Below are 26,295 nucleotides of genomic sequence, written 5' to 3'. Positions count from 1 at the left end.
TATATTTACGCTATAGCGACGTCGCTAGTCTAGAGTATAAGCGTATATAGAGAGTCTAGTCGAGAGGAAATCGATATAATATAACGAAAATCGATATTTATAGGCGTAGAGGTAAATAATAGTAATTTTCGAATTCATATTTAAGCGAATAAGATATCGATAAAATAATATAACGTAATTAATTAAGGGCTCTCGAATCGAATCGAGTTATAGACGCTAAAAACTCTAATTTAATATTAAATAACTTTAATATAGTCTTCTCTATAATATATTATTTAGTTAATATCGATTATATTTTATAATAACGATAGCGTAGTTTATATATATACTAATATAGCTTTAAAAGATCTTTAGAGTTATATTAGTAAGGGGGGCTTATACAAAAAGATTATATATAAGATAATTCTAGATTAATATAGATCTAAGAAATCGATTCTCGAGTTTAAAAAAAATAAGGCTATTATAAAGATATCGAACGATTTTAATTTAACTAAAAATAAAGTATTCGATTCTATTATTTTATAAGTTAACTCTTTATAGATAAGACTCTTCGAGATATTATTTATAAAAGTCGTTTACTAGATCTTAATAATTTTCGAATTTATCGTCGTTCGCATTATATTAGATAAGATTATTATCGAGATCTTTCTATTTAACTTTATACTTAAGATAATTATAGATTAATTTAAAGTTAAGTATTTCTTTAATAATCTTATTTGATTTAATTGTTAATAGTAATATATTTTAATAAAGAATTTATCTATTCTAATAATAGATTATTTATTATGAGACTTAAGAGATTAAGATAAAAGATATCGTATAGATTCTTATACTTAGCGAAAGTTTTAGATAATAAGAGATTTTAATAAGATCTATAATCTTAAATAAATTAAGTCTCTTATAGTCTAATTTACGAGAAAGAGCGATTAAAGATAATATTCTTACTATTTAGAAAGATCGTATCGTCTTATTTAAAAAGTAATCTTTTATTAATACTTATTAACTTATATAATTATAATCTTCTAAATGTAATTTATATTACTTCGAATATACTTAAAAACTTATTTTATATAATTTATAATATTCTTCGTTTAAGTAATATTAAGACGCTTATATATAATCTTATAGTCGATAATATTTAAGCTAAAAGTTATTTGAGAATAAAATCTCTTATTTATAAGAAAAGATAGAATATTAATAGTTAATAAGATAGTATTATTATCGACGAACTCGATAATAGATAGTTATCTTATCTTAGTTATTCTATATATAATTATAATATATTTAAAGATAACGCTTTATATTCTAATTCGCTTATTTAATTTATTTATCGATTTTAGAATAAAAGACTATTAATAGCTTAACTATAATATCTAATCTCTTTATAAAAAAACTTTTATATAATAGCTATAAATTAAAAGCCTTAATTTAATATTATTAAGATCGATAAATTATATAAATAAAATACTTTCTTAAGTAATAAGTTAACTATCTTTTTAGCGATAATATCTTTATTAATATCGAAATAGACTATGTAGTAATATTTCTTAATAAATTAATTAATCGCTATTTAAATAGCGTTATAGTTGTCGAATATAGATAAGTCTATAACGAAGTCGATTAATATATCTTATTATCGCTTTTATAAAATTAATAGAGACTATAATAAACTATACTTTTAATCGCAAGACGTTTTAGCTCTTTAATAGATATAGTAATTCTAAATGTAGATAATTATAATAGTCTTTATATCTCGCTAATAATATTTTCTTTTAAGTAGCTTATAAGTATATATTATCTCGAAATATTCGTAGAATAATTAATTATATATCTCTCGAATAATATCGATATATATATTATTAAATATTTATAAACGATTCTTAATAATAAAGTATCTCTTTTTATACGAAGTATTTACTAAGAGTAATTTCTTAAAACTTATTCTTATTTTTGACGATAGCCTTATAGAATTTTTATATAATACTTATCTTTCTTATTAGTCTCTACTATCTTATAATAAATAAAGTTATTAATTATATATATATCGATATATTCGCTATTTAATTTTAATCGATTAGAGATAAGAATTATTTAATACTATTAACATAATCGTTTATTTTCGAAATTAATTAATTTATATTTAGCTATTTATATAAGTATATTTATCTTAATATTTTAAGATTTTAATTAATAAATAATCTTTATATTAAATTCTAATAATATATTTAAATATCGAGCCTAACGTCGACTAAGATTTTTTTTTTAATAAAATATATTAAGTTCTTTATAATCGATAAAGATTTTAATAAGAATATTTATATATTTTAATTTAGAGCGCTAGTATTCTAAGATAGCGAATAATTATTAATAGTTTCTTATTGTAGATCTAATAATTATATTTAATCGAGATTAAGATTTTTACTATAGAAGACTATCGAGTAAAATACTTTCTTATTATTATATTAGAAAAAAATATCTTTATTAACGTAGTTAAAAGAGTTAATCTCTAAAATAATCTTTTTTATTCTATTAAAATAATATAGAATTAAAACTTTAGTAATAACGACTTTTAAGAAAATAAAAGATCTCTTAATATACTAAAGATTAATTAAATATAATCTTCTTTATCGTAAGTTTTATTATAGATTTAACTATTTTAGAGAAATCTCTAATAAATTATCGATAAAAATTATAAAATTCGATAAAGATCTATATCTCTTTAAGATTAATAGATATAATTTACTCTAATAATAATTTAAATTTTAATAAGAGTTTATTTATAACTCGTCTATAGATATTAGTAGATCTAGAAATTTAATTTTCTAGATATAAAATTCGCATTTAAGAATATTTATCTAAAGGTCAATATTTCTTAATTTCTAAAGAATTTATCTAATATATTAAATGTATTTCTTTTTTATCTTATTATAAATAAATATATTATCGAGATAAATCTAATAGAAATCGATTTAGATACTTAAATAGAATATTATTTATATAATATATTAATATATAATTAAATTGTTAATTAGATCTAAAGAGAAGAATTTAATATTTATATACTTTAAAAGAGATAATAAAAGTAGTAAAATTCTATAAATCTTAATATATATATAGTTTATTAAACGCGAGTATAATATAATAGATTAATATTTCATATTAGATATATTTTATATGTATTCTTATTAAAATTTTATTTATTAAAATTATTATCGATTAAAATATAATATAATTTATTCGATAGATATATAAAAAAAATATTTCTATTAATATAGTCGAAATTTAATCTCTATAATAATATTTTTTATTCTATCGAAATAATATAGAAATTAAGACTTTAATAATTAACGATTTTTAGAAAATAAAACCTACTTAATATTACTAACGTAATTAATTAAATATAATTCTTTTATAATAAGTTTTATTATAAATTTAACTATTTTTTAAAGAAATCTCTAATAAATCGTCGATAAAAATTATAAAATTCGATAAAAATTTATATCTCTTTAAGATTAATAGATATATTTACTTAATAATAATTTATATTTTAATAGATTTATTTATAATAATTTCTATAGATATTAGTAAAATCTAAAAATTTAATTTTTAGATATAAAATTAGCATTTAAGAATATTTATCATAAAGATTATTATAATAATTTCTAAAGAATTTATCTAATCGTATTAAATATATTTCTTTTTTATCTTATTATAAATAAGTATATTATCGAGATAGATCTAATAGAAGTTATTTAGATATTTAAATAGAATATTATTTATATATTATTAATATATAATATAAATCGTTAATTAGATTAAAGAGAAGAATTCGATATTTATATACTTTAAGAAAGATAATAAAAGTAGTAAAATTCTCGCTATCGAGATATATATATAGTTTATTAAACGCGGCTATAATATCTAATCGAGTAAGATATTTATATCTCTAGATTCTTATTAAAATCTTATCTATTAATAAAATTAAATATTAATTTCTTTTAATAATAGCGTTTAGCTTTCGATAGTTTATATAAAAATATAATTCTTTATTTAACTTTTTCGCGAATAGAATAGATAAGGCGAATAATATATAGCTTAATATTATAAATCCCTTCTTTAAATATTTATTTAGATACTTCTTTATCTATTTTAATTTATATTCTAATATTAAATAGATTCTACTTTTTAAAAGTTTTATTTTATCGAAGCTATTATTAAATTTTAATTTATAATTATAAGAATAATATAAGAAAAATATATTCGTTTTAGTTTTATCAAAAATATCGAGATAATTATAATACTTCGTAAATAGCTTATATTTTATCTTCTTAGAATTAATCTTATTAATACTATTAATCTAAATAAAGTAATTAAAATTATAATATCTTTTATATTTCTTTTCTAAGTTATAGAGATAGAGTTTATTAATTGATATATAAGAATCGAGATATTTAAGTAATAAAAGATATATATAATATTAATGAGTTATTATAGATCTTATTTATTATTAATATAAATAGTTTATTATCTTTTTTATAGAGCTAGTTAATAGTAGATCGCTATATTAATCTTAGCGATATTAATAAATTTAAACTTCTTACTATTCTTATTCTTATTTAATAAAAAGATATTTAAATTAGTTTTATTATTATAAATAAGTAAGAAGAGAGCTTTATTATTTTAATATAATAGATAAAAGAATAAGTAATATAAATAATCGAAGCTTCGAAGTTAATAGAAAGAGAGAGTTCGTTTATTATTAATATTTAATTATTATTATAATTATATTGATCAAATAGAAAGAGTATCTTATCTTATAATATATTAAGAACTATCTTATATTTATTTATTTAAGATTTTTTAACTATTATATTATATTTTAATAATATAATTAATATTAAATATATTTCTTCTTAATAGTCTTTTACTATTATTATAAAAAGTAAATAATATATAATTAGTTATTTTATAATCTAGTTGTTATAATTTCTTAGTAATTTAGATTATAATAGTAAGAGTAATTTTAGATATAAGACTTTATATATTATTAAAATTAAGAACTTATTTATAACTATATAAGTATTAATATATTTATTATCTATAAGAGAGTTCTTAAAGTAAATAGATTCTTTCTTATAAAGATAGCGTAATTTATATATAAAAAGAATAACGTATTAAGGCGTTATTAAGAGTATCTATTAGATATACTTTATAAGTATCTCTTATTATAACTTTAAAAGAGACTATTTATTTTCTAAATTTAAAAAAGAATCGTCGCTACCCGTAATATCGACGTTATTTTAAATTTCGAATTCTTTATCTATTTTTATCGCGTAAAGTCGTACTTTCTTAAAGGTCTTTTTATCGATCTCGATTTAGATAGTTATTATATAATTCTTTTAATAATAATCTTTTTTATCGTAATTATAATATATTAATTTTCTTAACTTTTAAATTAATTATAATATTTAGAGGCGTAGTAATTATATTTAAATTAGACTTAATAATAAATATAAAATATATATTAGTCGTAAGTATTATCGTTGATATTTATATTATAGTTAACTTAATAATAATCTTTATAAACTTAAAATTCTTATAATTAGTATATTATAAGTTATTTAATTTTTAAAGATATTCTTTTATAGTCTTTAAGATAGTAAAATCTTCTATAATCTACTATATCTTCTTTAATTTCTTTCTTAATTTCTTAAAAAGATAATCTTTTAATATAAGAATTTCGTTATAATTAAGAATAATATCTAGTCGAATAAAGTCTAAATAGAAGTCGATAAAAAGATTTAAATCTTTTATTATAAAGTATATATATTACGTAATATATTATTATATTAATTTAAGTTCTTATAAATATTAATTAACTTATTTATAATCTTAATAAAAGATTAATATAAATTAATAAAGTTTCGAAGTCTTCTATATATTGTATATTATATAGTCTTATCGTCGAGTTATAAGACTATATAAATTATCTTAAAGTTTTTAATAAGATAATAATCGCTATTAATCTTAAATTTCTATTTTATTCTAAAGAATTAATTGTTTTAAATAAAATTATTATTGTTAATAAATAGAGGTAAATCTAAAATCTTAATTAATTTCTCTTTTAAACGTCTAGATATACATTTCTTCTCGATTAATAATAGTTATAAGTCTTTTATTAACTATATTTTAAGGCTATTAACTTTCCGCTATAAAAAAGTTATATTCTTCTAAAAATCTTAAACTAGTTAATTTATCTTCTTAATTATTCTATAAATCTAATATAAATTATTTATAATTAGATTCTTTTTTATTATAACGACGTAATATCGAGTAATAATCTCTTAAAAATTATCTTGCTTCTAATGAATTTTATTTAATATAATTATAAATTCGTTAAGTTAATATTTAATTTAATATTATAATTATAAATTATTAGCGATATCCTTAAAGATATATCTATCGAGTTTATCTTATTAGAGGGTATTATCTAATAGAACTAATACTTATTAAAACTTAATTTACTTTAATAAAGATCTTAATTTAATTTATTCTTTTAATATTAAACTTCGCTATAGAAAAGAAGAAAGAAAGATTTAAAATAAAGTGAAGAGGAGTTTAAATACTTTAAAAAGAATAGATATTAGAAATATTAGATATACTAGAGAATAATAAAGTTTCTTTAAAACGTATCGAAATTATTCGATATTAAGAATAAAAATTTTTACTATAAAGTCTAAGATAAGGTTATTTCTTTACGAGGGTTTAATATATTTATTTCTTAATTATTTAAGACGTTAAGAAGATTATAAATACTTTAAATAGTAGTCTTTCGAGTATACTTACTTCGCTTAAAGAGTTTCTTATCTTATAGAGAAGTTATATATAGAAAAATTTCGAAGAATAATATTCTTTAGATTAACTATAACTCGATTATTTTCTTATCTAATTAAAATCTTAGTTAAAATCTCTAGATGTTATAATATATAAAGTTAAAGTAATAGTAATACTTATAGTATATATTTTAAATATAAAAATATAAGATAATATTAGCTATTTCTTTCGATTCGCTAGCTATATAAATAATTTAATATCTTCTTTATCTCTCGACTACTATTTATCGAGATTATTTCGCTATTTCTTTTAAGCTCTTTAAAATTAATTTATCTATTTAATAGACTTATTTAGAAATATAATAGCTTAATTTAATTTCTTATTAAAGTCTCTATTAGCGCGTTTCTTTAAATTCGTTTATTAATATAAATAAAATAAGTAAAAATTTATTATATTATATATCTAAATCGAAATAAAATAATATAAAAATTCTAGATATTTAATATTTATAAAATTTAAATTCTTTAAAAACTAGATTATACTTTAAATAAAACGAATTTCTAATTAGTATAATTAAGATTTATACTCTTAAAATATCTTATATTATATTTAAATTCTTCGAAAATAAAATTTTAAATATTATATCTTTAAATTAATTATCTAAAGATATATTTCGATTAATTTAAAAATAGAATAGTTATAATTTCTTATTAGTTATTTAAATTCGAGATATTTAAATTTCTTATAAATATTTTAATTAAGTCTATTTATTATAATTTAAATCTTAAAAATATATAAAGAAATTATATAATACTATAAAGATATTATATTCTCAAATTTTTTAAAGATTATTTAAATAATTTATTTATTTAGATAGTATTTATTTATTATTAAAAGTTCGAGAGTAATAAGACTATATAGGCTTTTATATTAATAAAAATTATAAAATATAAAAAAGAGATATTAAAGACTTAAAGTATCTTATTTAAATAAATTTAATATACTCGAAAAATAGATAATACTTAAATAATCTTATAAGCTTTAATAAAGTTAAATTTAAAAGAGTTTATCGCTTTATTTTAATATCGAAAAGAAAGTAATAAAATATAGATAAAAGATCTTTATAATAAAGTAAAACGATTTTAACGATATTAAGAAATATAATTAATTTAAAATAATAATAATAATAATAAAGAAAATAAAGACTCTTAGTTATATAGATAGCTAATATAAATATTTATAAATATAATAAAATTATTTATAAATATAATAGAAAGATTTAAAATTATTATTATTATTACTATAATAATTTCGAAATAAAAGAAATAACTCTAAAATTTTAAATTAAAAAATAAAGTTCGTTTTAAAAATTTCGAATTTTCGTATAAAATTTAGTACTTTATAAAGATCTTAAAAATTTTAAAGTATTTTTAAAATTATTTTAAGTTAATTATAAAACTATCGCGAAAATTTTAAATTATTTTTTAAAATTTTAAATATTTCGAGTTAATTATAATAGAATTATCTTAAAAATTTTAAATTATTTATAAATTTATTATAAATCTTTTATATATAATAAAAATATATTAAATAACTAAATTATTAAATTTATTTAAAAAAAAATTATAATATTTATATATTATAAATATTATTAAAAATATAATATTTTATATAATAAATTAGAGTATTTTATATAATAAAGAAAAAAACGGGTTAAAATATAAAAAATAAATAAAAAAGTTAAATAAATTTTATAGTTTCTTTATATATATTAAAATATAAAAAAATAATAAAAAAAAAATAAAAAAAATAAAAAAAATAAGTAAGTATATTAATAAAGAAAAGAATTATTATTTAATATATATTTAATATATATAGAATAGTTATTAATATCTACTTCTAGAGAATTTAAATTCTTTTTTAACTTAAAATTATTATTCGAAATTATTATTAAAATTATTTTAAAAAATTTTTTTTAAAATTTTTTTTTTTATTTTTTTTTTGAAATTATTATTTAAAATTATCGTTTAAAATTATTATTTAAAATTATTATTCGAAATTATCGAAATTATAGCTATAATAATTTTAAGTTACTTAAATTTTTATTAAGAATAATTATTTTAAATAATTATTAGACGACTTTAAATTTAAGTTTATTATATTTATTAATTAAATTTATATATATAAAGAATATATTTAATATAAGTTAATAATTATCTCTTTAATAATAATAATTATTCTTAAAACTCGAATTTTTCGCTATAGTAAAAATTCGCGAAAAATTCGCGTTTTATATTTTTATAATTTCTCTTAAAATAATATTTATATATTAATATCTATTAATATTTTAATTATTTTTAATAAAAATCTTAAATAATATTATTATATTTATTAAAAATAAATAATTAATTAAGCTAGTTATAAATATAACGCTATTAAAATATTCTTATATTTATAAAGCGAAAATATCGAATTTCGATTATTCTAATTATTTGAAAGTTGTTGTTTTTTTTTTTTTTTTTTTTTTTTTTTTTAAATTTTTTTTTTATTTTTTTTTAAAGTTTTTTTTTTTTTTAATTTATTTATTTTTTGGGGGGGGGGGGAAAATTTTTAATTTTTTTTTTTTTTAGTAGTAGAATTGGGTTCGCGCTTTTATTATAATTGCGAAATTTTCGCGTAAGATTTAAATAACTTATAAATATTAAATATTAAATATTTAATAATAATACTTTATAAAGATCTCGAAAATTTCGAAGTATTTTTAAGATTATTTTAAGTTAATTATAGAACTATCGCGAAAATTTCGAATTATCTTTTAAAGTCTCGAAAATTTCGAGTTAATAATAATAGAATTATCGCGAAAATTTCGAATTATCTTTTAAAGTCTTAAAATTTTCAAAATTTTTAAATTAATAATAATATTTTTAAAAATATTTTAAGTTAATTATAGAATTATCGCGAAAATTTTAAAGTATTTTTAAAATTATTTTAAGTGAATTATAGAACTATAACGAAAATTTCGAATTATCTTTTAAAGTCTCGAAAATTTCGAGTTAATAATAATAGAATTATCGCGAAAATTTCGAATTATCTTTTAAAGTCTTAAAATTTTCAAAAATTTTAAATTAATAATAATATTTTTAAAATTATTTTAAGTTAATTATAGAATTATCGCGAAAATTTCGAATTATCTTTTAAAGTCTCGAAATTTTCGAAGTTTTTAAATTAATAATAATATTTTTAAAATTATTTTAAATTAATTATAGAACTATCTCGAAAATTTCGAAGTATTTTTAAAATTAATTTAAGTTAATTATAGAACTATCGCGAAAATTTCGAATTATCTTTTAAAGTCTCGAAATTTTCGAAGTTTTTAAATTAATTATAGAACTATCTCGAAAATTTCGAAGTATTTTTAAAATTAATTTAAGTTAATTATAAAACTATCTCGAAAATTTCGAATTATCTCTTAAAGTCTTAAAATTTTCAAAATTTTTAAATTAATAATAGAATTATTTCGAAAATTTTAAGATAATTATAGAGTTATAATAAAGATTTTAAAATATTTATAAATTTCGAAAATTTCGAGTTTTTATAGAAAAATCTCGAATTTTTCGAATTATTTATAAATTTATTATAGAAAAAATTATATATAATATAAATATATTAAATAACTAAGTTATTAAATTTATTTAAAAAAATAATATTTATAATATTTATAAATTATAGATATTTTTAAAAATAGAATATTTTATATAATAAATTATAGTATTTTATATAATAAAGAAAAAAAGCTTTAGAATATAAAATAAGAATAAAAAAGTAGATTTAATTTTATAGTATCTTTATATATATTAAAATAAAAGAAAATAATAAATAAATAAAAATAAAAAATAAATAAAAATAAGTAAGTATATTAATAAAGAAAAGAATTCTTATTTTATATATATACTAATATATAGAATAGTTATTAATATTTACTTCTAGAGAATTTAATTTTTTTATCTCGAAATTATCGTTCGAAATTATCGTTTAGAATTATCATTTAAAATTATCGTTCGAAATTATCGTTTAAAATTATTATTCGAAATTATTATTCGAAATTATCGAAATTATAGCTACGATAATTTCGAATAAAATATCTAAAAAAAATCGAAAATTTCGAGTCGCTTAAATTTTTGCTAAGGGTAACCGTCCGAGACGGTTATCAGATCACTTTGAATTTGAGTTTATCGTATTCACCAGCCAAATTTGTATGTGTGAAGAATATATTCAATATGAGTTGGTAACCGTCCCCTTGGTGGTGGTAACCGTCCTCAAAACTCGAATTTTTCGCTATAATAAATATTCTCGAAAAATTCGCGGCGCTTCGCGTTTTTATAAATTGTTAGTAGTACCCCTACGGGGGTTCATATTTAGGTTCAAATAGGGGTGTCTGGCTTCGGGGCTCGATGACGAGCCCTCTAGAGGGGAAGGCATTGCTAGCAGTGTCCCTACGGGGGTGCTGTTATGATATTCTTCTATTTGTAAAGCGAAAATATCGAATTTCGATATTTGATGATAGGGGGTAGGGCTTAGGGTCGGGCTTAGGGTGGGTCACCGTCCAGCCGCGCCTGGACGGTTACCAGACCCCGTTGAAGGCCACAATCCATAATTGCTCAGGGCTGCCGCTTTTAGCGCGTGAGCTAAGTGATCGATGCGACTCGCTCAGTTCTATGAACATTCGCATTGTGTGGCCATTTATTTACCTATGTGACACACGAAACGGGCATTTTTCCCCCTCCTGGCCTTCCTAAAGTTCAGTATATGCTTAGGGTTAATGTAGTTCTGCGACCACGTATTTCAGTCATCAGCCCCAGGGTCTTGCATGGAAATACTATGCAACCTTGGCGCCGAGAGCAATTTTCTGACAGCGGACATATCCCGGCTCCACAACCTGAACCTCAAGCAAAACGTCTTTGGGATCGTGGTATATGTGGGTAATCTACAGAGATTAACACCCAACGTGAATAGATACAAATTTTGCGCTTTCCAAATACCTAAATGAGCAGACTTCTTTCCTTTCTACCGATTCTACTCTTTCGATTGTTGGACGTTACTTTGGTCTTTGCGGCTTATACAGTCTTTAGAGAGCTGCAAGCAAAGCAGCAAGGAATCGACCCTAAAAGCGATTAGGATGATTTTCTAGACACGTTATCATATCCCTGCTTCAAAAGAAAAGTTGAAAATCTAAGCTGATTGGCTGAGAAAAAAAGGGTCTTAGAAGGGACCCTTAGAAGACAGGAGTATCAAGATATTATTATATACATTGCTACCATATTATTAGGTCAATGGCTTTCACTTACTTACAACTAATGTCGATATTCCATTGCCAGCCAGCTTTATCTGATGCCTACATGCGTCCTACCACTCGATATCTGAGCATGACTGGCGAGGTCGCCGCAACAATGGCAGTAGAGTAAGTCATCGGCTAAGCGGCAAAACAGGCTCGTACAACGTTTGAGAGCAATTCACGTAAGACAGAGATGTTTGGAAAGTCAGGTAAGCTACCATGTCATTCATCCATGCTTCAAATGCGCGCCAGGAGGCACAATTGAACCTTAAATAGGGCCCGCCAACGGATATATAGTCTCATAATGCAGTTGTACGTAGACAATTGAACCTCTTGCCAGACGTTTCTTGCTAATTTACGCAGCTGATCAATCTCATATTCGGCGGAAACTGGCGTATATGTAGCCCAGCAAACATCCCCTTTGACAATAAGCATTACGGGTTTTGGGTATTTGAATGAGCAATTCAGACGCTTTGGAACCTTCAATGACAGCTTCGAAGAGATTGCGGACGTTGGACGCCTAGCAATCTGCATGGGTGCAATGGTCTACATTCAGGAGAACCAAAAGTGTCTTCCATCCTCTATGTCCGAAGAAGACGAACTGGAACGGCCGGATAGGGATCTCATCGCAGAAAATATGAAACTAGACCCAAGGGACAGACCAATGGCAAGGAAGCATTTACAAGATGTGTGGTTCCGGTCATGAAGCTGCTGAAGCAATTGGCATGAACAAACTCCCTGGACCTTCTTTCGTGATGGAATTTTGAGCCTGACGGTAAAGATGTGGGTCGACTTGTGACTTGCTCATTGCCATCGCGGCAGCAATCTTCTTTCGAGTAATTCTGTTGGACCCTTCTTTTGCATCACTCTTTTGAACCTTTCAGTCACGGTCACTAGCTCAACAGACCACACCAATCGTGTGATGCGAGGTTCATTGTCATACATTTCCCCATCCCCGTTGCTCTGATTGCTGACTTGCGGAATCGAGAGACAGATAATGCAGTCTGATGACTGTGACTCGCCCGATGCAAATGACCTCTTTCTCCGTCTAGCTAATTGTGGAATACATGCCACTTCGAATACTGCATGCTTTACAAGATGCATTGGCGCTTATAATATAAGAATGCGGTCTCCAGAGACGCCTGCATGCAAGTGAAGCGCTTATAGACCAGCCTTGGACCAACCTTGATATCTTCGCGGCTCTCCATCAAATTCATTAAACCCTAACTAGCAACATCTCGGGTACAGCAAGAACGATGTGGCCCTCACAGCCCAAGCCGACAGGCTTACTTCTCGCCCTTCTCGCTCTCTTACTCCACGTGCGACTCACCACCGCCTCCTCTCTCTCCGCTCTGACGCTCCCAGCGTTGAACAACACACCCAGCGATGCAAACCTCACAGCCAACATGAACGCATTAAACCGAGTCACCTGTCTCCCCCACCCCGACCTCGCACCTTTCACCGACTTCTCCGACTGCATTCCATCCCTCTTCCGCCTCTACAGCACTCCTCTCATCCACACGGTGATCATCTGGGATCCTGGCGACTTCAGACAGTGGGGTCCCGAGACTGATGAAGGAGGCTGTTATATACTGGTCGATGGGGGGTTACGGGGAGATGTTTTTGCGGTGGAAGATTTGTTGGGACCGGCGATACGGGTGCTGAGCAAGTGCTTTTTGGGGAGTGTGGAAGGGAGGAATGTTTTGGGGAAGGTAAGGGTGGGGCTGGGGAAGGATTGGTGGTTGAGTGTCGTTTTGCAGGCCACGCGGGTGGGGGTAAACGGTACTGTTTCGTATGGGGGGGGTGGAAAGCGTAGAGATTACTGAGGTGGTCAAAGGGGAAAGAGGGGGAAAAAAGGTGGGGGGGCCGGGGTTCGTTCCCATTCAACGGCAAACAAGACCCCAGCGCTGACTGATACGCTTGAAAAGAACTTTGCCACAATGGTGTCGCTGCACGCAACGTGCCAGACACACTTTGGCATGCTTGATCAGCGAGGAGAGTGTGAGAAGTCGACCATTTACAATCTTTCTCATCACAAGAGAATGCAGCAAACGTCACGCACAGAGGTTTTAAATTTTACGCATATTTTGGTAGATCTCGATCAAAACGAACCGAATTATCCTGTCAAAGGATCTAAACAGCAATGATTTTCGGGGAATGTATATGAAAAGTGTCACTTTTCGCTGGCATTGCGCCTGAACTGTACAACTTCTACAACTTCACCTTTGCAGGTAAAAAGACGGTCTTCAGAAAAAGAACTACAACAACTGTTTTTCATTTTCCGGCAGCTGTAGGACTTCTACAATCTTGTTGACCGTCTTCGCCCTCTATGTATGACTTTTGCTCGATCCTCTTACTCAGATATTCGCAACAGATCAGATGGTTTGAAACATTGGTTTAAACCCCCCAAAACCTAGACCTTCCAGGACGGACGGTCCACCGGACGTGTCCGTCCCAACGGTCCAGAAGGCGGGTCCCCCCCATCGGAAGCCTCGCCCCCGCCAGTTTCCCTCCCCTCCTCATCCGCAACCGCGACCGCCTCCTGCGCGATCCTCTTCGCCTCCCGATCCAACAGCCCCTTCACCCACCAATAATCCCGCAGCTGCCCAAAACCAATCCCATCAGCACCAGCTCCTCTCCCGTCTCGCACCGGACGACCGACGACGACCGCCGAGCTCGGGGAAGCGAAAAGATCCGCAACGGGGGCAGGGGACTCACCCAAGCGCCGCACTCCTCCCTCCGCCACCGCGGGTGCTTACACATCAGGGCCTGGAATTGCTCGAGCAGATGCCCGCCCGCGCCGTCGCGCGGCTGCTCCGGGGGGAAACGGCGCTTGTCGGCGAAGAAGCTGTCCAGGTAGAAATCCGTGCCGAGTTCTCTGTTGAGGTATTCGTGGCCGTCGTCGCCGGTGCCGGCGCCGCCGCGGCGGCAGTCGTGCATGCGCAGGGCGAGCCGGATGGTGAGGGATGCGCTGGGGGGGACGGGGGGTGGGGAGTAGGGCGGGGGGGGAAGATTGGGGGGTTGAGGCGGTCATTTTTGGGGGGGAGTTTCTTTTGAGGGTATTGGCGGATGGGTTTTGAGGATGCGTAGGTGGATGACGGAAGGAGTGGAGATCAGGGAAGAGGACCTTTGTAAATGGGGGTTCTCGACATTGCGTGTTTGTGCGCCTGAAGCAAACAGAATCTGTTTATGCAAGATCTGCTTGGGCAGAGACAGCTGGCTGGTACAGCGCAACGCTTGCTGCGGATGAGGAACCGTGTTGCCACCTACTCGAAGTCGACTGCGGTCGCTTGATCTGATTTCTGCTTGTCAGGTCATCAAGTCTCTAGTACATCAAACGCCATCTCACTCCTATCGCTCCATACGAATATTGCCCTTCATCTTCTCGCTCCTCACACAGCCAAGCCCCTCTCCCTTCCTCACAATCTCCCCAATCCGTTCCTGTCTTCGCTCCTCCACAACCCTCGCCGCGTCCTCCGCTCTCTCCTCCGGGCTCTTCGCCACCTCCCCCACGATCCTCTCCGCCTCTTCATCCAACAAGCCTTTTAACCACCAATAATCGCGCAGCTGCACCCAAAGCCGAAGCCGATCGTCAGCCTTCGATCCACAAAGCAGGATGCTTCACATAGAGTACAACCAGGACGAACTCACCCAAGCAGCACACTCCTCCCCTACTCCACCCCTTCTCCCCCATCACATACTCAAAATCTTTCAAGTCCCTGCTGCGTTCTTCACTTGGACCTCCTAAAGGGAAGACCTCATCGTCCCAGCAGAAGTCTCGCAAGGTTCTCACGACGTCTGATGGACCGAAGATGTATTCGAAAAAATCGTTGTCTGTGGGAACGACGCCGCGCCGGGAGTCATGGAGGCGGCAGGTGATGGTGATGAGAAGGATTTGATCGGGGCCGATTGCGGACGAGAATTTAGACGGTGCCAGGAGGCTATCGGTACTTGCAGGAGTGTTTGTCATGGCGAGTGAGTCTTTGCTGTAGAATATTGTGATGGGTTTGATGAAAGTAGAGGTATGGTGTTTGACTGATTCACAGACAAGAGCCTCTCAAACACGTTGTGTGATGCATGTAAAAGTGACGAAACAGAAATGATATTCACACACTAGTCAACGCGAAGCTGATGCTACGATTGGTAAGCTTTGTTGCCACCGCGTTGTGTAAGGTGATTTTACCACTTAGTTGATCCTGAGATGCTTCTCATCCATACACCTGAACTACTCCTTTGACAATCTGATGAAGGCGAGATCCAAAAGTTCATCAGGATCGACATCTCACCTTGCAGACGTTCATGCACAGGCCCCCTCGTACCTAGAGACTAAGGCCAAATACTCTACACACGCACACCGGCCCACAGCGGCTACCGAAAGTACCTTTTGAATCGAATTTTGTGTTTTCATCTCGGGTACCGGTGTCAGCGAGAGCATCGTCGGGCATGACAGACGATCCATGCTCGAGATCAAAAGCGCAATGAAAGACTAGATACAACCCGGCCAAAAAGGTAGTAGTCCTCTTATGCTGAAGCATCTACTAGAAGTTGTGGAAGCTAGTGGCGAATATCGATAATTCATTCGCTCGAGACCAGACATGCATGCTGTTTGCTGTCCGTACCATGCCCCGTAAAGAGATCAAGTTCCTGGAGCCGGTGTTCAAGACTACTGTTGCCGTGCCCACCCCACTGCAAACAGAACCACTCCCACGGAAGCTACAATTAGGCCCAAGTTCCTCAAAACATTCAACAGACTCCTGTTCTGAAATTCCTTCGATCTTTCCGCCAAGGCACCCCTTTCGTTCAACCTTGGAAACGGAGCGTTGGGCTGCTCCTTTCCCAAAAACGCACAAAGCGGACCCCAGCCCTCCTTCAGATCGAATTCCAGCAACCTCTCCTTAGGAAAAATGCCTTCTCATTGTCACATGCCGTCGAGAACGTCATCTAGGCAATGACTCGTTCTGCAAAAAGCGACTTTCATCGTACAAAGTCCGGAGGTAGTTGAATTCTTTCGCTGGTCTCCATTTCTTGTACAGCTTTCGTGAATACTTATAGTCGAGCAGCGAGTGTGGAGCATTCTAGATCGTCAGCACTAACGGGTACATTACAGATACATACCCCAAAACCTTGAATACTTACAAAGGCATACCCCGAACTCTTCTATTATTCATACCCCAATGATATATGAATCGGTATTTTGCCATCTATACGGGTATGAGTTTGTAATTTACCCCAGCACTAACTGTTTGATGGCGCAAAAGTCTTGGCGCGGATCACGTGATCTTTGCGTTCGTGCACATGCTCGGGAACCTAATCACCAGAGGAGTCGAAATATGCCAAAGAACCTTGAAGGACAGAGACGGACCGTAATCTTCACTTGACGTATATTTGATTCCAAAGGTCAACCAAAACGCAGGGATCAGCATATTCGAGACATCTAGAAGCCTCGTTCTGGCTTAACCGGAGCACCGCGATGACCGACCCCAATATTCAGGGTGAATTCGAATGAGAACTGCTCCTGGTGCAATCCGATCCCTCTGCCCCACATAGAGTTCGCTGCATCATGAGGGTCCCTTCTCTCGACGATGAGCCAGCTTTCAAGGCCTCATGATACTGCATGGGCTAATTACCGAATCATACCCCGAAACTATGAATCCTTACCGAATCGGGCTAATTACCGAATCATACCCCGAAACTATGAATCCTTACCGAATCATACCCTAATTACTGAATCATACCCCTACACCAAAATTTGGGGTATGATTCGGTAAGGATAATGCTGGGTATGATTCGGTATTTACAAAATTGCCATAGTGGTAAGAGTGTAATCCAGATATCTATATCTGTGTAGGTTATTGGGAGTGAAGAGTGTATGTGAGAGTCACAGACTGGGTGTAGACAGGCTGAGGGGTCAAATTTAGCCCACTGTTAGCAGCAGCCCCCACGGGGGCTCTGCGACGGCGCTACAAGGGGGCCCTATTTAGTCCAAATAGGGGTGTCTGGCTGTCAAGCCAGACACCCCGAGACCATCAACTCAGCTAAAAAAGTCTCGGGGGTGTCAGACACCCCATTTGGAACCTAAATAGAGCGATGCAAAGAACCCCGTGGGCGCGCTAACACCCATTCGGCTTTCGTCTGATGTATCTAAGCTGGTAGGTCACCCATTAAATACGGTCGGAGATATTTCCTTTTTCTATGGTCGGATGGCCCAGGTCGCGAATTTTCTCCTTTGCGAATTTGATCATGAATGACAGATCACCGAATCATACCCCAAGTAATGGAAACTACTGAATCATACCCCTAGGGTATGATTCAGTAATTAGGTATGATTCGGAAGGATTCATAGTTTCGGGGTATGAATTAGTAATTAGCCCGATACTGCATACTGGTCTCATGATAAGAGGAGACTCAACTACTCGGGAGTCTCGCCCCGTGGAGAAAAGGTTTCCGACCTTCTATTAGAAAGTACAAAACTTCCAACGTTCTGGGGAATTGAGAAGCGGGGATCACGGATCCTGGATTTGCGCAAAGGAAAGGGACTTTGATATGCAGCTAATAAGCGAGCCCAATCAGAAATTATCCCTAGGCGCTGCGGCCGCCTTCGAAACCCTAGGCGCGGTAAACAGTTCTCTGTCAGTGGTGCGCACAAAGGACTACAATAGTAGCGGCATATGTGAGGTTCGAAGGATGAACCGTGGTCAAATTTGGTCTCTGTCCGTGATATAGTCTCGGCCCAACGTTCGCTATTACTTGTACTACCTTTCTCACAGAGGGGGTAGTGTGCAGAAACGAACATCGACCCACAGCAATCCTTGTTGTCCGCTCCTTGAAATAGAACTTGATGAGGGGAACATGTAGCCTTTGCTGTTTTCCCAGCCGAAGTGCTTACACTACCGATTGCAAGCGCTGACGGACATATCTAGTGTCTCAATGTTGGAATGTAACTAGTCTTTATTTTGAGGTTTCGGATATTCATAAGAAGAGCATGGTCGGGACCTGCTTCGATTGTCAAGCCCCCAGATGCATACAAGAAGGTGAAAGGTACAGACTACAGAGACGGCTTCTTTGTTATTCCTCCCCTCCGCCAAGGCTGTCCGTGCGTCCTTTTTCTTGCAACATTCACCGCTTATATTCTCCTACATACCACTTGACTGTATCCGCTTTTCAACTTCCTCGAATGAGAGCTCTGCGACCGCCAATTGCATTACTGCTTGGAACATACATATATAAACATCAACACCCTCCCTCGCCAAGATGATTCCCTCTCACATCTCCTTCCGCGCCACCCTCCTAACGTTCTTCCTCGCCTTAACCGACTCCGCCCAAGCCCATCCCTCCAAACCAGACACTTCACCAAACGAAATCCGAGCCACATCACCCAACCTCTCAGCCTACAGACCCGTCCTAACAGACGGTACGTTCCTTCCAGCCCCATCCTCCCACACCAACCCTAACAACCTCAGGCACGGCGTCCCTCCCCTCCCCAACCGGAACCCTCAAATCCATAACCCTGGGCCGCGGGACCCAAAACTACACCTGCGCCTCCAGCGCGAGCACCCCCATCTCCGACGGCGCCACCGCAGCCCTCTTCAACGTCGCCCAGCTCCTCCCCACCCTAAGCATCAGCCAAGGCCAAGCGGTCCTCAACAGCCTTCCAAACGCTCTGGTCGGCGACACCGTCGCCCAAATCGCGCAGTCCGGCCTCCCCGTCATAGGCGAACACCACTTCACCGCCGCCGGCGTGCCGACCTGGGACCTGTTCGGCGAGGGGCTACTGCTGTACGGGTCCGGCGTGGGCGACATAGCGGCACCGGCTGGGGCGAATGCGGGACCGCAGGGCTACGGGGCTGTGGATTGGAAGGCGCTGACGGGTGCGGCGGGGAGTGTGGGGTTGACGGAGGTGTATCGGGTTGAGACGGCGGGAGGGAAGGCGCCGACGAGCTGCAGTGGCTCGGGCGCGACGATCGAGGTTCAGTATGCGGCCATGTATTGGTTTTATGAGTGATGGGTGCGTGAACGATTGTGTTGGATAGCCGGGTCGCCATTCGTGTTCTGTTTGTAAATGACGAGGCGGCGCGATGGATGGCACCGCCCAGGTATCCATCGTACAATACTGCGGATACTCGTTGTACATACAAGCACGCATCCTACTCAGAAATCCTCACGCCTGAGTATGCCGACCCATCGCACACAACAGAAATGCGCAGCGGTAAGTTGCCTCCATCGCATCCCTGCTGCACGAGCGTGCGTTTCCAGCACCGTGCTCATGAGCCCGGGTATCGACTGGCATGACAACTGTGTCAACAGTCCTTGAACGAGATCCACTCAACATCGGAGATGAAAGCCGCGGCTGCTGTTTTGGATGACGGGGCAGCAATTAAACCTGAAGGAATGCCAAAAGTTCAAAGGGTGCTCAGGACAGATGCTGATGTATAGTCTGCGGAGACGGACAGTTTTCAAGATGGTGAATAGTTCGCGGAGAATAAGGAGTTTGGAGATCGGAAGTAAGGACAGGCCGGGGCAGGGCAGGAGATTGCAACTTGTGAGGCAGGAAACTCACTTTCTAGGGTTCTTTACCCATTGCAAGTATTAGAATAGGTATGCCGGATGAATGACGAAAAACACATAAGATTGCAAATCCCGAGTCAAAAGGATAGCATCAACGCCTGGATGGACTGCAAAAGCAACTGTGTAGCCAAGTAGCCAAAACCCTAACACGTAAAGACTGACCTTACGCAGCACTTTTACCAGCCAATGCCAAAATCACACCCCACAATAGACAAATTTAGAAAAGCGCGCAAACCCACCAGACACAACCGAGTAAACAAATACCCACCGAACCGAAACAAAATAGATCGCTTCATCCACCAAACAAGCACCAACACCCCACCCACACAACTCTCAAACCCCCCTCTCAACATCAACCGCCTTCCCTTCCACCGCGCACTCGAGAGCGCCCGTTCCTCCACACACCCACTCCACCCCTCCTCATACGCCTCGCTCGGCAGCTCCTGCAAACCCCGCTCGTTCCGATCGCGCAGCTGTATCCAATCCCGCCTCGATTGGGGCGCCGGGGGTGTTCCGATCCGCCATAGCCCGAGCCGGAGTGTCGCCGTCGCCTTTGTGCGGGGGGGCGATGGAGGCGAGATGGTGGTAGAGGCGGGGCGGAACGACGGGGCAGCTGCGGAGCGGACCGCTGGCGATTTCGGCGATGCGGTCGCACGGTTCGGCCGGAGATGTTTCGATCGCTGGTCGTGAGAGGAATGGAATGGAATGGAGTGGAATGGAACGAAGAGGATTGCGGGAACTCACGCCCAGAGCGCGGCTTGGAATCTCACGTCGGTGTAGTCTTCCGTCCTGGTGAGGGAGGACGTGGAACGCCCAGGCGCAGAAGATGCTCGCGACGCAAGCCCTGCGATACGTCAAACGATCTGACTTGAGAGTGTGTCTGGAAAACGGGACGGGGACTGACAGCGCGCCCGTTGCGAAGATGGGCGGAGACGCCGATCTTGCGCCGCACCGGCATCTGCAGGTTCCGGATCAGATGGATGGGGACGCTCAAGAGCGCGATGTCGGAAATCAGGTTGAAAAACTGGCGGATGCGAGATACAACACGCGTCGACGTCCGGACAGCGTCCCGGCTCTTCGGGTGTCCAGATCTTGGTGCGTGGAGAGCGGGGAAAGATCGGGACGAAGGAGAAGGCGGTATAGGATATCGCGTTCGCGTCGATCAAGCATTGAGTAAGCCAGTAGCCGATGTCACGCTCGACGGAGCAGAAGAGTCGCAGGATGAGGAGCAGGATGGAGCATTTGGTGAAGAAGGGCGATAGACTGTAGATGGGGTCTGAATAATTTGTGTACTGCCTGTGTTACTAGTCGCTTAGAACCTAAGTTTGCGAAGAGCGTTGCGAGACTCACTCTTTTTTGATATTGAACATGCGAGTAGTACAGATTCCACATATGGGTGCCACGACCATGAGTGCCAATACACCATTCGATTGCTAGATAGGCCATGAAAGTTGCCTAGGGCGATTTATGTTAGCTAGTTGTTCTCTACACTTTAAATTTCTGGGTTCACGTGCTCTCCAAAAAGTAATCCACCTGGGGAGAGATAGACAAAGGTAGAGAGAGAGAGAGCCCACCCATCCCAATAAGCAAGTATCTGGCATAGATGAGACAATACTGTCCACACACTAGCTAGCTCTACTTACAGTCTTCCCATTTCAGAGCCCTCACTATTAATTTCCTCGTGTATAAACGCGCGGCCACCATGACTGTAGTCGCAATAACGCTCGCGACTATCGTCAAAGCCTGATTAGGGCCGCAACGTATAAGGGCTAAAGAATTCCGCTGGGACACCAGGCGGGGGCGCTAAGGCCGGCTGGTTTGGGGGAGGGATGGACCGCGATTGAGGCATTTGAATGGGCGGTCGCAAATGATCCGGTACGCGTTGGGACTGCCCTCTTGACTGCGCGAAAAGAAGGCGAGAATAGATTTAGAATAGATCTGGGTCCCGGAACAATCTTATGCTTTTTTGAAGCCTGAGATGCCATGATTCAGTCAACTGGCCTTTGCCGAGATGGTGGGGTGGACAAGAGCTAACAACGACACTCATGTGGTGGAAACGGCTTGAAGAGACTAAATGATTAATGAGAGTAAAGGAGAGGGCGACGGGACGCTGTTTAAGCACACGCCGCAACGTCATATACTAGGGCGGAGATGGAGAGGTGCGGAGAGGGAATACTGATCGAACCATCAGCCCACAGGCAGGTACATAACCTCAATTATCCCATGTCGGTTGATGTCACCAAGGTCGTCGTGGATGCCGGAAGACATAGATCGTCAGGCCAAGGATTGCCCGTTTGGGTTGGCTGGGCCGTGCCGTGCGAAGAGCAAGCGCTCCAATGGGACACCCAACCCACCCTCTCGTGCTCTTAAAACCCTTACCCACTCCTGCCTAATTGCTGCTGTTAGCGACACGAGCAGGGTCGCTTGCCTGAATCGACTATTCGCACAGACTTTTGCAAAAGAACTCAACGTGGCGTTGAAGCGCGGGCCTTGGCTGATGTTCGAACTTACCGCAAGAAAGAACAGTGTTGAATTGTATTCCCCTTCATGCCGAAGAAATCGGCACCAAGAACATGTTGCGCCTATGCTAGGGCCGAACATGCACTTGCACGTTCCCGCACTGCTGTTCACTTGTCAGACAGTCTGTGACAGTGCTCAATCAAGCGAAGAGGTAAGAGGGTTTTGTTTGTCAAGCCTGCGGGTTCCGGAATATCCATAGCTTGAAGGATCGCGGTGCGAATAACCAAAAAGAGCATGGCACTCTGCATAATGTCCTTCGGCTAAATACCTCTCCTATACATCATAGCTTTGATTTCTTACCACCTTTGACTCCAGTCACCACTTCATCACCCAAAAGAAAATCAGGATACTTGAATCCGCCCATGTTGGGCGTCTGTGCTCGCCACGCTGCTCCATCGACTGAGGACCAAACATATCAGCTCATTTCTACATATTTGGAGAAATCGTACATACCAACAAGTGCCTGGCCATTCACGTAATTCCCAGCATCCGAGAATAGAAAGATCGTGGCGTCTGAAATCTCCTTCACAGTGCCCCACCTTCCCAGAGGGATGTTTTTGAAAGAGTTAGCCACGTCGTCCGTCTTTGCCAATCTTTCCATGCCTTCTGTGCCGGCGATAGGGCCGGGTGCGATAACGTTAGACGTCACGCCTCGCGGACCAAACTCGAGAGCGAGGTTGTTGGAAAGTGCGTCAACGCCAGCTTTGGCGACGCTGACATGAGTCTGGAGTGGCATTGCAGTGTAATGAAAGGTGGCGGAGATGAAGATGATGCGGCCGCCTGTTCCTGTTGGAGAGGCTGTTCTGCCGTCGGACTTGTGCTTGCCTGCTGAAGTGACGAGATGGGGCAGCGTCGCCTTGACAGTGTTGTAAGAGCCCAGAACGTCGATGTCCATGACGGATTTGAAGGCGTTTGTGCTGAGCTGGTTGATGGAGGCGAGGAAGTTGCCTGCAGCTCCGGCGCTGGAGGAACTTAGTGCATGCAGACATGGCTTGCTTAATCCATAGACTTACATCACAAAATCGATTCCCCCAAGCTCTTTAACACACTTCTCCACAGCTGTTTGCATACTTTCAATACTCCTGACATCAACAGACCCAAAGCCCAGAACTTTTGCGCCTTGCCTCGCAGTAGCGATATCTGTAGCCATCTTCTCCGTTTTCTCGACATTTCGTCCAATAATGCACGCATTAGCGCCGAGATGGACCATAGCTCTGACCTGGGCGCTACATATGGTGCCAGCGCCACCTGTGCAAAACACGACTTTGTTTTCTGGAGTGAGAACGTAAGCTCAAGCAAGACATGAATTAGGAAAGAGTTATTTGCTACCAAAAATGCCATCTTTCCAGATATCGCTCACGTACTCATGCTTGGGGAGAGGCATCTCGACGTATCGATGGCGACGTGAATCAAGATTGGAGGCTTTCTCAATTGCAAAGCTTAGGTGTCAACGGCAATACATGAGAACGGTCTCCAAGAGGAGGGAGGGCTTGAGGACGAATTATAGGGGCGAGCCTTGAATAAAAGATCGGCTCAATTCCAACTCGCACTCCAAGCCGAGGTTGATTACAAGCTTGATTCTTAAATAAATACTTCAGCCGTTATTAATCTAGAGAACTCTTACCGATGGTCGACGCTTTCTTGGAGATCATACCTAACATTGTGTTGTCGCTGGGCCGAGGCAAACGAGGGGTCCCCAGGTCGCCGCTTGCAGATCCCTGCTGCCGATCCGTAGAGTACTGCCGCTAGAAAGACGGAGCTTCAGGTTTCCCATCTCCACCCTCCATCCAAATCCCTTCCGCCTCCGCTCTGCAACATCCATTCTAAGTACAGCATCGGACAAGATGTCACGCAACACAGCAACCATCTGCAAGTTCATCGGCACCATCTCGCTCGGTCTCCTGACTGTACGCCCCTCCCCTCCATTGCCGCCCGCTCCTTCCTACTCCCACCTTCTCCTCACCCCCCGGCTCAACAGCCCTCGCCTTTCTACCCACAGCTGACATCTTCTCAGGGCGTATCCTACACCACAACAACCACCACCCTCCCACCCATCCAATCCCTTCCCAGCGCCCAACCGGCCTCCACCACATTCCAACACCTGCGCGCTCTAGCCCACCGGCACCAACTCCTCCTCTCCACCCTCTCCTCCACCTCTCTACTCCTCGCCTACGCCCTCTCCCCACCCCGCAGCCGACATCCGTATCTCTTGTGGGCAACCCTGGCCATCGGATTGGGCTACACGAAAGAGATCTATGCGGGTGTGGTTGGAAAGGTGAAGGGCAAGGGCGATGAGAGCAGGGCTAGATCAAGGACGCCGGATAGTAGCGATGAGGAATGGGAGGTCGAGGGTGCTAGCACTGGTAGCCTGAACGGAGAGGCTGTCAGGGAAGGAATGGAGAAGTGGAGGGGGAAGATGGTGGGGCGGACAGTCGTGTGGGGTGTTGGGTGGCTGGTTACAGTGGTTGGACTTTGGGGAGATGGAGTCTAAAAGTGGAAGGACCTGTTGTGCGATGCTCAGACCCGTCCTGACTCGGGTAGGCTTTTGTGACTTCAGGCTGGCCCTTGCGTGAGAAAAGTGGATGGACGATGAAGCAGATGAGAGTGAACGTGGGCTTCAGGGTGGCTGGCTGGCGTTTGTGGTATCTCTACTCGTTTCCAGACTGGAAATAAGTCTTTCATGTTTGAAAGCTCAATAGCAACTTCTGCACCTGCACTCAACTTAGAATTCGTGTCATCTTACACTCATGATGCAGCTTCGCAGGACTCTTGTTCTGGAATTGTTTGGATAAAGGCTGCTAAAGCTTGAGAACGGACTGAAGGTTGAACCTGAAGGGCATGGACCGGAGAGCGATCAATGAGGGTTTTTCAAGAACGGTCTCAAACAACGGCTAATGATTGAGGGACGGTGAAGAGCTCGCAAGGCCTAGTGGTAAGAAACTGCTTGTTCTTTACATCATGTACAGCTTTGGAGCAGAGCTCAATCGTTTATACTGCAGCTGTGAAGCTTCGCGTGGGAAATCTCAGTTCACGCTTGGGTCTGA

At 36.5% G+C, this 26,295-nt stretch overlaps 6 protein-coding genes across 6 annotated transcripts; 4 read left to right on the top strand and 2 right to left on the bottom strand.

Moving 5' to 3' along the window:
• Positions 1-12,470: 12,470 nt before the first annotated feature.
• Positions 12,471-12,872, top strand: HO173_002389 (uncharacterized protein; the record flags this gene model as incomplete). Its single annotated transcript, XM_037304322.1, has 2 exons — positions 12,471-12,478; positions 12,635-12,872. 2 exons carry the CDS (start codon positions 12,471-12,473, stop codon positions 12,870-12,872), a joined length of 246 nt encoding a protein of 81 aa, XP_037169117.1.
• A 2,886-nt stretch (positions 12,873-15,758) lies between these two features.
• HO173_002387 (uncharacterized protein) lies at positions 15,759-16,136 on the bottom strand (the record flags this gene model as incomplete). The annotated part of the gene is made up of 1 exon (XM_037304321.1): positions 15,759-16,136. The coding sequence occupies one exon, from the start codon at positions 16,134-16,136 to the stop codon at positions 15,759-15,761; it is 378 nt and encodes a 125-aa protein (XP_037169116.1).
• A 3,281-nt stretch (positions 16,137-19,417) lies between these two features.
• Positions 19,418-20,168, top strand: HO173_002386 (uncharacterized protein; the record flags this gene model as incomplete). The annotated part of the gene is made up of 2 exons (XM_037304320.1): positions 19,418-19,577; positions 19,627-20,168. The coding sequence occupies 2 exons, from the start codon at positions 19,418-19,420 to the stop codon at positions 20,166-20,168; spliced, it is 702 nt and encodes a 233-aa protein (XP_037169115.1).
• Positions 20,169-21,557: 1,389 nt separating this feature from the next.
• Positions 21,558-21,908, top strand: HO173_002385 (uncharacterized protein; the record flags this gene model as incomplete). Its single annotated transcript, XM_037304319.1, has 1 exon — positions 21,558-21,908. The coding sequence occupies one exon, from the start codon at positions 21,558-21,560 to the stop codon at positions 21,906-21,908; it is 351 nt and encodes a 116-aa protein (XP_037169114.1).
• Positions 21,909-23,531: 1,623 nt separating this feature from the next.
• Positions 23,532-24,635, bottom strand: HO173_002384 (uncharacterized protein; the record flags this gene model as incomplete). Its single annotated transcript, XM_037304318.1, has 4 exons — positions 23,532-23,650; positions 23,705-24,213; positions 24,265-24,523; positions 24,581-24,635. 4 exons carry the CDS (start codon positions 24,633-24,635, stop codon positions 23,532-23,534), a joined length of 942 nt encoding a protein of 313 aa, XP_037169113.1.
• Positions 24,636-25,095: 460 nt separating this feature from the next.
• On the top strand, positions 25,096-25,742 carry HO173_002383 (uncharacterized protein; the record flags this gene model as incomplete). The annotated part of the gene is made up of 2 exons (XM_037304317.1): positions 25,096-25,158; positions 25,266-25,742. The coding sequence occupies 2 exons, from the start codon at positions 25,096-25,098 to the stop codon at positions 25,740-25,742; spliced, it is 540 nt and encodes a 179-aa protein (XP_037169112.1).
• Positions 25,743-26,295: the final 553 nt, after the last annotated feature.

The sequence above is a fragment of the Letharia columbiana genome (assembly GCF_014066305.1).
Source record: "Letharia columbiana isolate WasteWater2 chromosome Unknown Sc0000004_s0, whole genome shotgun sequence".
Classification (NCBI taxonomy): Eukaryota; Fungi; Ascomycota; class Lecanoromycetes; order Lecanorales; family Parmeliaceae; genus Letharia; species Letharia columbiana.
The sequence above is the reverse complement of the archived record's forward strand: the minus strand, read 5'-3'. Positions and strand labels throughout refer to the sequence as shown.